A 14,839-nucleotide genomic window follows, 5' to 3' on the forward strand; every position below is an offset into this window, starting at 1 on the left:
CATAATGATCTCAACATCCTGTCTCTTTTTTGTATGTTTGTAAAGTGTTAGTATCTGGGTTAGCCAATATATTACCATATATTACAAAAAAAAAAACCTCACACACCCAGCAACCAACCCTACATTAAAAGAATGTTACTTAAGTTACAAAGTAAAAAACACAAAAGTTAGGAAGTTTCTGATTTACAGTTGTCTGTCCAACCTTTTTCTATTCTTTACAAAGGCAAATAATCTAGTATGCAGAAGAAGGAATGGGGGGATGAAATACTATATTTTGAAAAGACTGTAGAGGAATACTATAAAAACAAGATAGAAATGAAATACATTAGAACAGTGTTATTTGAGCTAGTGCCCATCCTTCTGCCACAAGGCTTCTCAGATTGACTACACACCCAGTTTACTTTTATGAAAAGACTGCAGCATTTATTAGAGGGCAATACTTATAAATTACAGCTGAAATACCTAACTAAATGGAGGCTAACCAGAAGGAGGAAAGATTGCAGCCTTCTGTGAGATACAGAGCATGCATGTCAGAAAAGTGAAAGCCATGCCACAGCTGACTGAGCATTGCATGACGTGTCTTTCACTTCACTTGAGAGGAATGCCACATGCCACAAAATAGCTGCACTCTTTTCCAACCGTTTGTCTAAGCAATTCCTGTTTTCTTGTTTTCTTTCCTATATAGTGTACTGGAGTAGTTAAAATGAGAAATATTATTAACTTGTTTAGTTTTTGTTTGGATAGCTTGTACATATATGAATTGTGTAATTAGAGCTGGTTAGGAAATTATTTTTCCCAGGAAAATTTTCAACCATTTTTTTAAATTAATTTTGATCAAACGTTTTCTTCAGATTTTGGGGAGTTTTGCAGAACCCCCCCCCAAATGATTGTTGTGGGGGGTTCAGCAAGTGAAAACTGGGAAATATGGGCTCAAAACCCACAAAAATGTCAGTATTTTGTTTGCACTCTTTCAATTAAATTGCACTCTTTCACCAAAATATGGTGTTGACATAAACTTTCTGTTTCAGCAAAAGTCTCTTCCATACAAAAACAGGTTTTGAGGGAAAACATTTTACCAGTCCTACATATAACCCATTGATTAAATTGTGAACCTAGAGTTCCCTACTGAATGTTAGAAATGCACATAGCATCTCTGCCTCTGGATTTCATCTCATCTGAAAGCTGTGTAAAGTTTCCTATAGTCTGTTGACTTGTGCCTTTGAAGATGATCATGTGCAGTTCTACCAAAAAGTGTTTACTATGTAAAGATGCTTAAAATGTAAATAGGGTCTTGCCTACTTGAGATGGCTTAGGAAGTTAAGATTTGGGATAGAGAGCTCTGATCTCCCCACTTCTATTCAACCACACCCCAATGGACTGTGAAGCAGATTTAGAAAACATGCATATTTGTCCTAATACACATGTTAGGGGATGTTAGGATTCTACATACTTGCAATTTAATATATAGGCTTCTGTGTATCTATCAAATCTGCAAATTATTCCACTTTTGGTGGAGATGAGCCAAACCAGGATCCTAGAATTCAAGTTTCAGAGGTTTATGAGTTCTTAAACTAATGAATTGTCCAAATAGCACACGTCTCTGGATCCAGCCAGGCCACTCTGCCCACAAAATGCCTCCAACTGTATTTGTGTTGTCTACTTGTGTGGAAAGATAGGTGACCTGCTAGCTGCCTCCCCGGTTTCTTTGATAAAACTTCTCTCGTATCCAGTATCTGCAGAAGGCTGCCAGGCAGGGCTACTGCTCTCCTAAAAACTCAGCGTTTCTTCGAGGGGAGAGGGGCGGCCAATAAGTATCCCTCCTCCCAAACACACAATAGTAGAACAATGCACAAGAGCTGCTCCCTGCTGTGGCCACCCACACTAAGAAAAATGTGTCTACATAGCTTCTGTTTAACCTTTTGGCGCAGCCAGTCAGGCAATTACAACCAAATAGATTGTGGCTCCTGGGCCAAACCTCAAGCAACCAATCCAGCTCAACGTGTGAAAAGGGAATGTAAACATGAGTGTGAAAAGGTCACATTTCTAATAGCAAACTGTTTGTGTGCATGTTTTCCATTAGAAATTTGCAAAATTTTGCTTTTGTTTTGTGAAAAAAAAAATCATAAATTTGAAAGCAAGCATTTTAGTTCATTGGGTGAAAATATCAGACTTAAGTCACCTCATTGAAGCATGGAAATTTAGGGCTGGAAAGGACCACAAGAGACCATCTAGTCCAGCTCACTGAGCTGAAGTGAAACCAAGTATACCTAGCTAGGGAAGATATTTGTCTGGTTTTAAGTCAGATAGTCCTAGTTCATGGAGTACTGCCCCTGTCCAGAATCGATTTAGCACTGATGTGCCTTTGGCTGCTGAAAAGGAGAGGGAAGAGGAATTGACTGGATGCAGGAGGGCGGGGGCAGTGGTTGGGATGTGGATGGGAATAGAGACAGGGGAGATGCCTTCATGTGAAGTGAAGCAGGTGGAGACGAGCTGACACAGGCGGGGGCATGGATGTCTTGTATTCTGGGGATGTGCCAGTGGCCACTGTATACCTAGCCGATCCATGATAGGTGTTAGGTGCTTTTGAAATTTTTACCCATTATGAATATTTTTTGCAGCTCAAAATACAATTATTATTTCTGATTTGTTACTGTAGTGCTTAGAGGTCCCAAACAAGAATTGTGGCCCCACTAGACACTATACAAACAAAGAGACAGGCCCTGCTTTGAACAGTTTCCACTTTTAGGTACCAATCCTTCAATTCAAGATCAGGGCCTACACAAGCAAGACGGAAAAAGGGTAGGAAGAGAAATGGTGACAAAGAAAGGTATAATGACTTGCCCAGTGTCATACAACTGGGTCAGCTGGGAATAGAGCCCAGGTGAGTGTCTTGTCCACTAGATAATACTGCCTGTCACATTTATAAATGTGAAAACATAATACGTGCTCTTATATAAAAGTATGCATGACTATAGTTAATATACACACATTGTGTAAGTGGTACATAGAGATATATGTACACACACATATTACATGTGTACCCAATCCCTCTTTTACTCATATAGTCTATGAAATAAAAATTACTTGTTGCACTCATGTCATCAATATCACCCTAACTTTTTACTAGCTTCTATTTTACTTTAAATCCAAATAAATATACTTCTTAGTTTCAGCTTATTCTTTGTCTAATGACTGTCACAATTTTTTTCTTTTAGAAAAAGGGGTAGACAAAGGATACTATACTGTAGGAGCCAGACTGATCCGGTTAGAGGATAAGGTAAGTGTATGAAAGCTTTTTTTTTTTCCCCTGGCTAATGATATCTGATCTACAGGACTGCAAGATAACATCTTTGCATGATTTACTTTAGAACTATGGGGCACCATAATAAAGAAAAATATCCTAATTTTTGTAAGGCATTTGATGAAGTTACATGCTTATGTTGTTAGCACTTTTAACCATTTAACTGCTGTGAAAACTTGATTCTTGATTTCAAGTAGTAATACTTTCATGTTAAAGGTAGGTCACATAAGTGTGGTAGACAAATACTGCATAGTGACAAGGTGTCTGTCATACCAGAATTAGTATATTAAAGATACTAGAGAGGGCATTATCAGCACTATTTGTAAATAGCAACAGTTGATATCTCATTTATCTCATTTATCATAGCAGACATTCTCCACTACAGCTTGTTTTAACATTTGAGACAAAGCCTGTCTGTGATCAAGGATATCTCTGTCAAGTTGTTCATTTAGTTGCTTCTTTTTTTAATTATGTGAAGGGGGGAAAAGCTTTGGCTCTTCTTAAGAAACCACAGTGCACCTTACAAAAATTATGTCAAAATGATACAAAGGTGAAATTCCACTAGCCACCTAATGTCGAAGAAACTTTATCATAATATGAAAATATACAATGCTGTGATTTTGGATAACTGATTTACCTAGACTTTTAGTTTCTTGGACCTGAATGGGGTGTGTCCTAATGATAGTCTACTTCAGGGTCAAAAGAAACAATATATACTAGGTCTGGAAATATAGTATATGAAGGATATCTGTGACGATGCTTCCATCAATTTGTGTGAGAAATAATTCCAAACATTGAAAGAGCTATTGTTTTACTAAATTAGTAGTATGTATGCTTCAGACTCCTCCATGTTATGAAGAAGAGAAATCAGTGTGTCATTACTGCTTCTTCCGCTGGTCCAGCCTCAAGGCTTTATTGGTAATGGCTTCAGAAATTTTAATTTGAGATTCTCAGTGGTAGCTGGCTGGAAGAGGTAGAATGGTGTAACAGATGGAATACCATGGGAAGTTCTCCCAGTCAATAACTTGCTATATTGAATAATCAGCTTTACAGACCTTGTTCTTGTAGCTTAAACATATGCAAGCAAATCAAATTCTAGCAGTTTCCCAAAGGCTTTTATTTTCATCCATTTTGCATCAACATAAAAGTTTCAAGGCGGTAAAATAATGAGGGATTTACATTATCATTTTAAATGCCCACTATAAGCATGTATTGCCCATCTATTGCATGGGTTTATTTTGGAGCCTATTTTGCAGGGTTCTTGGAACAGCATCGAAACTAGTTCAAAAATCCATGATAAAGCCATATTAACATTGATCATATATAAATATGATTTAAATATTGTTGTTGTGAGCTCAGTTTCAACTGGGGTTTGGGCAAGGCCTAACTGCTTTTCTAAGTGATTGATTGATTGATTCTAGCATAGCATTTTAACTTTCCACATGTTGTATTGGAACTGCTGATTTCTATCTCTATATTTATTTTCTCCAGAACAATGAAGGGAATAAAAACGTATGAAGATAATTTATTAGGTGAACCTGCAAAATGCATGCAGTGTTTCCAGCTTCCTTTATGTGGTCAGAACAAACTACAAATACAAAATAAAGGCAAGCAGTGAAGTCTTCCCCACAATGAAAGCTAAATTGTTTGCTTTTTCGGTACAACTTAACTTTCATTCGTTGTTCATGACATCAGTCCTATATCAAGAAGGTAACTATGGTATGCAAAAAAAGACAAACCTTTCTTGTTTGCTTTTTTTTAAAATGAGTGAGTATGTTTGCATCTTTTTTGCACACAAGGCTAAAATATGTATGTTTACATAGTAGGAACAAAGTTAGGCTTCCCAGATATCCCTGTTTTAATGGGACAATAGAAACTACCACATCCTGCTGTCAAACTACTTCCCCTCAACCGTTTTCCCATATCACACCAATTCTTGTTTTAAATGGTTTTCCCTATGGTAAGTACTGTGTACCCACATTTGAAACAATTGGGAGTCAGGAAGGGCAAAGCAGTCTTCAGTCTCTAAGCAGAATAAATGAAGTGGGGGCATGTCTGACGTGAGGCTCCAGCTGGTCATGAAAAATGACCTTCCCCTTGGAACTTGGAAACCTTTGGGATAAACCCCATCCCCTTAGAGAAATTGTTTTAACATGCAGTCACCCGCGACAGACATGGCAGCCTCCCAATCCAGTGACACATCTGATAAAATGGCACACTTTTGGACAAAGGCTAATTGGTTTAGACTGATAAAAATGCAGCTATGGATTTTTATTTTTTATCCAATTAAAATTTTGTCTCGGTGAGCAGTTAATGTGTTTCTGCTTCAGACTGGTCTTTCCCACCAGCATTTTCTAGTAGATTGCTTTTACCTTTATGCGCAAAAGGGGATTACACATAATTCATCCATTCAGATGGGTGTACGTTGTTCTACATAGAACCGTAGTAATTGTCTGTTTCCAATGTTTCAGAGAGAAACAAGGTATTTTTTGATGCTGAGAATGCTTTAGTCTCTTTAGTTTAAAGGTTTCTTACTGTTTTGGTTTAAGCTTCTCAACCTGCCAAGTACAGGACATAATTTAGGACAAAGACCCCCCAAAAGGTGAATAAGTAACAGCAGTGCAAGAAGCTTCCAAAGAGCCAAAAAACAATGGGTTCTTTTTCTTTAACATGAACAACATTTTCTGTAACGTCAGGTTTAATCACTGTCAGTGCTTCTGAAGTAATCTTACAGTAATAAAAGCGTGATAAGAACAGGTTTGTGCAGGATGGAATAGCATGTGAGTTTACAGTGAAGGAGAATTAACATACACTTGCATAACTTAGTTTTAAACACTCAAAGCCTGATGGGAGAGGGATAAAACACATGGTGGCAGTTTCCAGCCAATATGTAAAAACCCTTTTGGCAACATTAGTGCTATGTAAGGCTTTACTCCTTCATTAACATGGCATATTGTGTAGTATAAGTTTACCCAGAACACTTTTCAACCTGCTCTTCTAAGCAGAAAGGTTTATATAAAAGGTTATTATAAAAGGTTTATTTTGTTGTGGTCAGCATAATAACCTATTGTAGTGCTTTTTCATAACACAGAGATGTGAACAAGAATAAGAATGGGCTGCTTTCCCAATGATATGTGCCATTTGGCCAACCCTTCCTTTAGTTCAATGGCAGGGTTTAATTTTAAATTGCAGCATGTAACCATTGACAGATTCTTTTGAAATGCATTAGAAGGGAGATCATTTCCAAGATGATGTTCTAGAGTTGGCATTAGATTCTCTTTAAAATTGTAAACTAATGCCTCTTTATGATGAAATGAGTACTATATCTTTTTCCCCAAAAAAATTAAAAGCAAAAATCGTGATGTACTGTGTCAAACTGCCCAGCATCCTATAAATAAAAACAGGAGAGAAAAGAATCTGCAAATGGAAGGTTAAAAGGGACAGCTGTGTTGTCTTTGAAAAAGAAATCGATTAGGTATTTTTATAATTATATGGCAGTCTTCTTTATGTGGTATTTACAATTGTGATTTACATCCATATTACCATAACTATTTCCATGCTTACAGACAACATGTGATAATGGTAGGAGCCAAAAACAACCATTTGGTAGCATTTAAAAAATGCAGAAATGCTCCGAGAAATCAGGGCAGTAAAGCTGAACCCATCTGAGCTTTATTCATCTGAGTAATGTGAGCCAGAACAAAAGCATGGTCCAAAATAAACAAATGAGGGGGTTGGATTGTGATGGTAAACTCTCTCTTTACCAATTTAAACAATAATTCTAAACTTGAGAGGAAAACGATGGGCTCTGAGAACAGTGGTTTCTGGGCATCCTTCTTTTGGATAACAATAGTGAGATTGATGTTCAATGAATCTGACTCCTGCTGTAATTACATCAAGAGTCATTAAATAGTCATCATCACATTGTTTATCATGGTGGCGTCTGCAAGCACCATCATAGTTAAAGGTCTGTCAGCATTTCCATTATAAACCCTTAATTTGTGGGGTGGGGAGGAAGGGCATAATTCAGCTGTTTAAAAAAATTGAGGCTGAAAATTAGTGTACAACGAGTCAATTAAAAAATCTGTTTGTGAGGGTTCAAGAATACATTAAAAATAAACCCACCAAATAAGTTTGTCAAGTTAAGATTTCAGAGGGGAAGGACAATTGGAGTTAAGTCGGGGTGGGGTTTTTTGTTTTTTTGCACCTTTGTTGCTTAAACATTGATTCACATTTTGTGATGAAACTTTTTAGACAACTGATTTGTAATATGTGTTATTTGGTTTTGGTGTTTCAAAGAAACCAGAATAACTTAAGCAGTTAGGCTGATGATGATGTATATGTGTCCACAATTAATGCAGTTAAACATACCCACATTGTGCTGTTTGATCTCTAATGGAGAATGAGTAATATTGTCTATACATAGTCTCAGCATATGCCATATTTGGTCCAAGGAGACAGTGTGAGAGATTTTGTGACTGTGTATTAAGAGAATACCACTAACCTGGGCCAAATTCTACTCTTATTTACACCAGTGTAAATCCAGAGTAGATCCATTGACTGTCCTCATAGCATGAAGTAATTTGACTATTGTTTTAAACTAGTATCTAATTTGAAAAAGAAATCAGCCCAAATTTTGTTCTTGTTTACTTCAATGGAGTTATTCTGGATTTACACTGATGTAAATGACAGTAAATTTGGCACAAGGTTCTTTAAACCTAAGAAGACAAGGTTCCCAGTTCTGCCCTCACTCCCTATCGAACCCCACTCAATTAATTGGGTTTGCATAGGATATAAGCAAAGATAGAATGATGCTCCAAGCGTTCAGTATTAAGGCTGAACAGAATTCTGTTTTCACTCCACTCTACAAAAGTATTGCAGGCATCCTGGTAGTATGTGTGAATTGGTTTTCCACTGCTGTAGTACTTAAACCCCATGGGACAGGTTAAGGACAGAACTTTAACCTGAGCTCTGACTCAGGCTGATTTGATAAACTGGATCCTCAGCAATATTTAAATGTCCGGCTTTTCTAATTGACTTAGTGCAGAGATCATTGTGGCAGCCTAACCTTATTTCTGATAGCTCAAAAATGTTTCGGAGACATTCACTGATAAACTTTGTTTGCCCATCCCCTATAGTAGGCCATGGCAAAAATATAACCCACGACAAAATTAATTCTGTGCATAGGATTAAAACAACTGAGTGTTTTAATTCATTTGATTTCTGATATTGCTGAACACCATGTAGGACATGAAGTCTAACTATAGTTCCTTTAAGAGAATTTTGTTAGTTTGAAACTTTTTGATTAAGGAAGTTTTGCTGTTTTTATATCCTCAAAAGACTTATGGGAATAAATATCCCTTTATTAAACTAGTGTAAATCCAAGATAACTTTGTATTGACTTTAGAGGATTTCTGAATTCTGAAAATTTCATATTTATAATAGGGTAACAAACAAGAATTTGGCCCAGATTAGCCAATAAACAAGTTTAGAGAGAGACCAATGTCAAGCTGCATGTAAAACATTTCTGACCCTGACAACAAATGTTTGAAAGTAGGGACAAAGGTAAGAGTTTACTTTGATAAGTATTTTCAAGCAAAAGGAAGGAATATACATACATAATATTTTAGAGTGTACAGTTGAACTAATCAAACTTAAATCCTTCCCTTGAGGTTCCAGTTATTGAGCCTTGTTTATGGATCAGTGTGAGGTATCCTTTCTACATCACAGTATTATGCATCTCCATGAAGATTCCCCCCAAAATAAACATCAACAAGGAAGCACATGAGCTCTTTTTGAGTTCTATCTTGAAAATTAGACAGGAATGGAATCTTCACTGCTAGTTTTGAGAATCATGGGTCTAATCCAAAGCATAGTGAAGTCAGTGGAAGTCTGTCCTTCGGATTTGGATCAGGTTTCAATTATTTTTTTTAGAGAAGGGTGAAGGGAATGGTATGACATTGTGAATGTTTATCAGAATAACATTAGAGCATTATAAATCAAATGTTAAATAATTTAGGAGTCCTATAAATGAGCATGCAAATCATTGTGTCTGTTTCCCTGTGGTTGTATTGTTTGTTGATTAAGGTCCAGGCATAATTAGTTTGATCCCATTTACAGCAGTCTCAAAGATTGCTGTGATTAGACAGACAGTATAATTTAATTGCTTTTCTGCTATCTTGGCTGAAATTGTTTCAGTGGAACCTTTTTTTCTTCAAAAAACCTATTAATCTTGTTCATGATGTCCTGCAGCATAAAATGGGGACTTACACAGTATGCACTTGCTTAGGTCATCAAACTGATAACTGAAAATGCTATGCCTACTAAGTAAGATAAATGTACCTTACATTTAGTGGAAATCAGTGAGAGATACCTGAAGAAGATATGTTCCATATTAACTGTCATTGACAAAATTGCACAAAATTACAATAAATATTGTGAAAGATAGAAATAATTAAATGGTTTTAGAACTGTTTATAAATAATAGAGCCCTGGGGGAATGGAATCTTTCCTGTGCAAAGTTGGTTTAGGATATCTAATTCTAATCCATATCGAAGGGTCTGAACTGATTAACCTATCGGAGAGCCTACTGTCCTACTGACTAGCCTTGGGAAATTTTACAAAGTTTGATTTCTTCATATTTCAATATAGTTGTTGAGCAAATTTGATGCTTCTGAAAGTGATATTTTAAATATATAATAATGCAAAATACAATGCAGGCTTAGCGAACCCCCATCTCCCCAACAACTCAGGCTCTGTCCCAATCCTGGTTTCAGAGTAGCAGCCGTGTTAGTCTGTATTCGCAAAAAGAAAAGGAGTACTTGTGGCACCTTAGAGACTAACAAATTTATTAGAGCATAAGCTTTCGTGAGCTACAGCTCACTTCATCGGATGCATTTGTTTTTTCCACCAAATGCATCCGATGAAGTGAGCTGTAGCTCACGAAAGCTTATGCTCTAATAAATTTGTTAGTCTCTAAGGTGCCACAAGTACTCCTTTTCTTTTTGCGAATCCTGGTTTGTAGCACTCTCTGCCATTCCAGCCATGGTCTTCTATGTATGTTACCAGTTATGCTGAATGTGCTCAACTGTACACCCAAATAAAGCCCAAATTTCTTACAGCTAACATAATATTACTGATGAAAGCTACTGGTGGTAGTGATAATCGTTTAGCATTCTACACACTGTCTGTAGTAATTGATTGTGATAGCAATCAAGTACTTTTAATCAAATGCTAAGGGTCAGATTGTAACTAGCCCTAACATGGACTAAGAACCCTACTCTGCCCTTATGAAGCCCACATATGAGCCAGCCAGAATTTCAACCCTATGTACAAGTACAAGGTGCATTAGGAGTAGTTGGAACCACAATTCTGACACTAGCTCCCTACTGTTGTCTGACAGTTCTGCTGACTTAGCTCTTGGGGGGAGCATGCTGCACTGCTTACAACTGCAGCAGAATGCTCTCCCCCTAGCACAACTGGAGATCTCCAAGAAGCAGAGGGTAAGTCTACTCCGTGAACTGGAGAGGTGTACTTTGCTGATAGCATGGATAAAATAGCTATGCAGACATGGCAGCATGAGTAGTGGGAGGGGCTGGCTGGCTACCTCAGTGCTCCCATCTGAAACCCAAGGCATGCAATCAGGTTGACTAGTCCCTCCCACCACCTATGCCACTACACCTACGCTGCCATGGGTTTAGTGAGCGGGTGCTGGGTGGTGTTGGTGGCCTGTGATATACAGGAGGTCAGACTAGATGATCTGGTGGTCCCTTCCGGCCATAAGCTCTGATTCTATTTTTAGCACACTAGCTCAATCAAAGTTGGCTCAGGTGTATCTACTTGACTGGGAAATTGCACCTCCAGGTCCAGTGCAGACATATCTTGAGACACAGGATTTCCAGTGGGGCAGTGCAGCTCTACACCACCATTGCTGGTATTTATTTAATACTATTATTGTTACTAGAGCCAGGCGGAAAATCATTTTCCCATCCCATGAGAATTTTTGAGGTTTCAAAAAAAATTCCCATCTCCAATCAGGGAAAAAGTCAAGATCTTGAACATTTTTGCAAAACAAAAATCTCCCAAGAGAAAAAAAAATTCAGAGGAGGTCAACTGAAATATTTTGTTTAAATAATTTTTAATGTCTCATTTAGATTTCAAATTTTTATATTTTTTTATATTTTTACTATAAATTAACTTAAATTTTAAAAGGAAAAGTTGTTTCAGCCTAAAAAGTGGCACTTTTTTGGTTCAGAAAATGTTTAAAGTGTCCCCTTTTGACAATTTTGAAACTTACTTTCAAAATTTATTTAAAATTGGAAATTTGTTGAAACTAATCCCGTCCCACGAGCAGTTTCAATTTTCATAAACTGGCATTTTCAAAAAAAAATCCCCAAAATTCTTCACTGTTTCTAATTATTATGTATTATTATTAAGTAATTTAACTCACAACATTATTTCCAAAAATATTAATTTTAAGTAATTCGTAATTATTTAGGCTTGCATCCTGCAAATGCTCCTCCTAAAACTGGTTGGAATTGTTCCAAAAGAATGTTTTTCCATAAGAAAGAGTGTCAGTTCATCAAAAGTTAAATGATTAGCGGAAACACGTCACAAATTAAACAAATCATTTTGAAACAAAAATTGAATATATGTTTCAATTTTCCATCTTGAAACCCTTTTTGAAAGCTGAAATCAGAATGAAATGTTTGATTTTGTCCAGGAGAAATGTTTTGATTGAACCAAAATGAATTTATTTGTTTGTTTATTTATTTTATTTATTTTGGTTTGCAGGAAATTTTGATTCCACCCCTTGTTGTGGAATAGAAGATATTTTGAAATCACAGAACTCTTTCCTGAACAAAAAAGTGGTTCCTGCACAGCTCTAGCTCCACCCATAGAACTCCTTTCAAAATTATGTGGCTTGTCTGCACAGAGCATTTACAGGATCAGTAATTAAAATGGCAGCGTTTGCTTATTTATTTGAAGGCCAGATTTTTAAAGCATTGGCCTCTCGTTGCACCATCTGCAAGAAATATAATTGCAAAATCCACATTTTAATTAAACTAATAGTTATTTGTACTTGCGGTTGAATTCATGCTTTTTTGCAAGTACATTTTAGGGTTTATATTTTTGGAATTAGTCCCTGAATGTCTGTAATGGATGTTATTATTATTAATTGTAACTGCATAGATACATTGTGACAAACAGTACAGGAAATATGGTTCTGCAGTACATGTTAGAAAATTACTTAACCTTATAAAAAGAGTTTTGAACAGGAGTTCTGTGATGGTCCACTCCAAAGTGTATATGGTACCTTGGGTGGGAATGGTCACCGAGTTTAAGAATTAATCTCCATGTTCTTATATGTTCATGTTATGGCATCTGGGGGGAGAGAGGCAAAAAGGTAAAATGTTGTGAAGAAACGTAGAAACACTGTCCCCAGTATTCTCCACTGAAATACTCTTTGAGACACATTACTTAGAGTCATGCAAGTGAGACAAAATGGTGACACAGAAAGAGAGTAAATCATTACAGTATATTCTCAATAATATAATTTTGTTTCTACTGGCAAATAACATAATCATGGTGGGGTTTTTTCTGTTAGAACTCATTTTTAAGGTACTGTGGGTTGGGAGGTACTAGTCTTCCCTGTGTTATTCAACATGTCTGTTAAGCATTCAGCAGCCTGAGGACTAAGGGATGAGGTAGCATAGGATACATTAGGCATCTTTTCATTTGTTGTCTAGCGCCTAGTACAATAGGGCCCTGATCCTTGATTGGACCCCTTGGCAACACCTAATAAATCATATTCAGTAAGTATTATCCTGCACATAGTGATTTAACCCATACTCAGCTGTTTTTGTCATTCTCAATTAATATCTTACCACACATTCAATTGCACTTACGTAGAATAATGATGCTGTTGTAAGGACTGAAAGTGAGGAAGACTGGCCCAATGGTTAGGCCACTGACCTCAGACTTGAGAAACCTGGATTCAAATTCCTTGCTTTGCCACAGCCTTCCTAGGTGACCCTGAACAAGTCACATAGTCTATCTGTGCCTCAGATCCCCATGTGTAAAATAGGGATAATAGCACTTCTCACCCGGACAAGAGTGCTGAGGATAGATACATCTGGAAGCTGGCAACTCCAGACAGCTACCGATCAGTCACTAACCAGTTTGGAGTGGGAAAGTCGAACATTGGAATCGGGTATTGATGCAAGTTTGCAGGGCCATTAATGGCATCCTGCTCAGAAGAACCATGACTCCAGGTAACATGCATGACATTGTGGCTGGCTTTGCACAAATGGGTTTCCCTAACTGAGGAGGGGCGATAGATAGGACGCATATCCCTATTCTGGCACCAGACCACCTAGCGTCCGAGTATGTTAACAGAAAGGGGTTTTCTCCATGGTTCTCCAGGCGCTTGTGGATCACTGTGGGCGTTTCATTGACATTAACACAGAGTGGCTTGGAAAGGTTAATCACTCACGCATCTTTCGGAACACTGGTCTGTTCAGGAAGCTGCAAGCCGGGACTTTTTTCCCAGACCAGAGGATCACTGGAGGGGAAATTGAAATGCCCATTGTGATCCTTGGAGACCCTGCTTACCCTTTAATGCTGTAGCTCATGAAACCCTACACATGGAGCCTGGACAACAGCCAGGAGTGGTTCAACTACAGACTGAGCCAGTGCCGAATGACTGTGGAGTGTGCTTTTGGCCATTTGAAGGGCCACTGGCGCTCTCTTTATGGGAAGCTGGACTTGGCCAAAGCCAGCATCCCCGCAGTAATATCCACGTGCTGTACCCTCCATAATATTTGTGAAGGGAAGGGTGAAAGCTTCACTCAGGCATGGGCCTCAGAGGTTCAACACCTGGAGGCTGAATTTGTACAGCCAGAGAGCAGGGCTATTAGAGGGACCCAGCGTGGGGCTACAAGGATTAGGGATGCTTTGAGGGAGCAATTTGAGGCTGAAAGCCACTAGTAATGTCTGTTGCTCTGCACGGGAGTTAAGTGCAGTGGCTGTGTTTGGTACACTGAATTGAAGTGCTTGTTGCTTTCCTGGGCTAAAGTATATTTTGCTTTATGCACTAGCAAACATGTTTTCAAAGTGAGAAAATTCATTTATTGAAATAAAAACAAAGTAACACAGCAATACCACAATGGTAAGTGGGTGGGGTGGGGACTGATTCACTCACAGACTTGAGTAAGTCCTGATTTCATACTCTGGAATCCTGTCTGGAGTGCTGTGCACTGAGTGCTGCACTTCAGGATGGCTATAAAGCATGCTGAGGAGGGTTGAGTGCAGTGGGTCATAGTTTTTGTGGGTGGATGGTGAAGCTAGGGGTGTAGGAGGCAGCTGGGGGAGGTAAGAACCCGGATGTTGGGGAAAGTGTATTGGAGGGGACATGGGGGCACAGGGGAAAGAGTTTTGGGACAAGGGCTGTGGGGGGGCGAGAGTGGTAGTGCTCTGCCTGCATGGTGACGAGCGCCTGGAGAGAGTCCGCTTGGCGCTCCATTATGCTAATCAGCC

The 14,839-nt window shown here is 38.2% G+C and overlaps 1 protein-coding gene across 1 annotated transcript in view; it reads left to right on the plus strand.

Moving 5' to 3' along the window:
- LOC119855632 (potassium voltage-gated channel subfamily KQT member 1-like) overlaps positions 1-14,839 on the plus strand; it is a 765,296-nt gene that overhangs the window by 466,945 nt on the left and 283,512 nt on the right. The window contains exon 16 of the mRNA XM_043515017.1: positions 3,216-3,277. Coding sequence (XP_043370952.1) covers positions 3,216-3,277 — 62 coding nt within the window. The remainder of the gene's footprint in view (positions 1-3,215; positions 3,278-14,839) is intronic.

The sequence above is a fragment of the Dermochelys coriacea genome, chromosome 1 (genome assembly GCF_009764565.3).
Source record: "Dermochelys coriacea isolate rDerCor1 chromosome 1, rDerCor1.pri.v4, whole genome shotgun sequence".
Taxonomy (NCBI): domain Eukaryota; kingdom Metazoa; phylum Chordata; order Testudines; family Dermochelyidae; genus Dermochelys; species Dermochelys coriacea.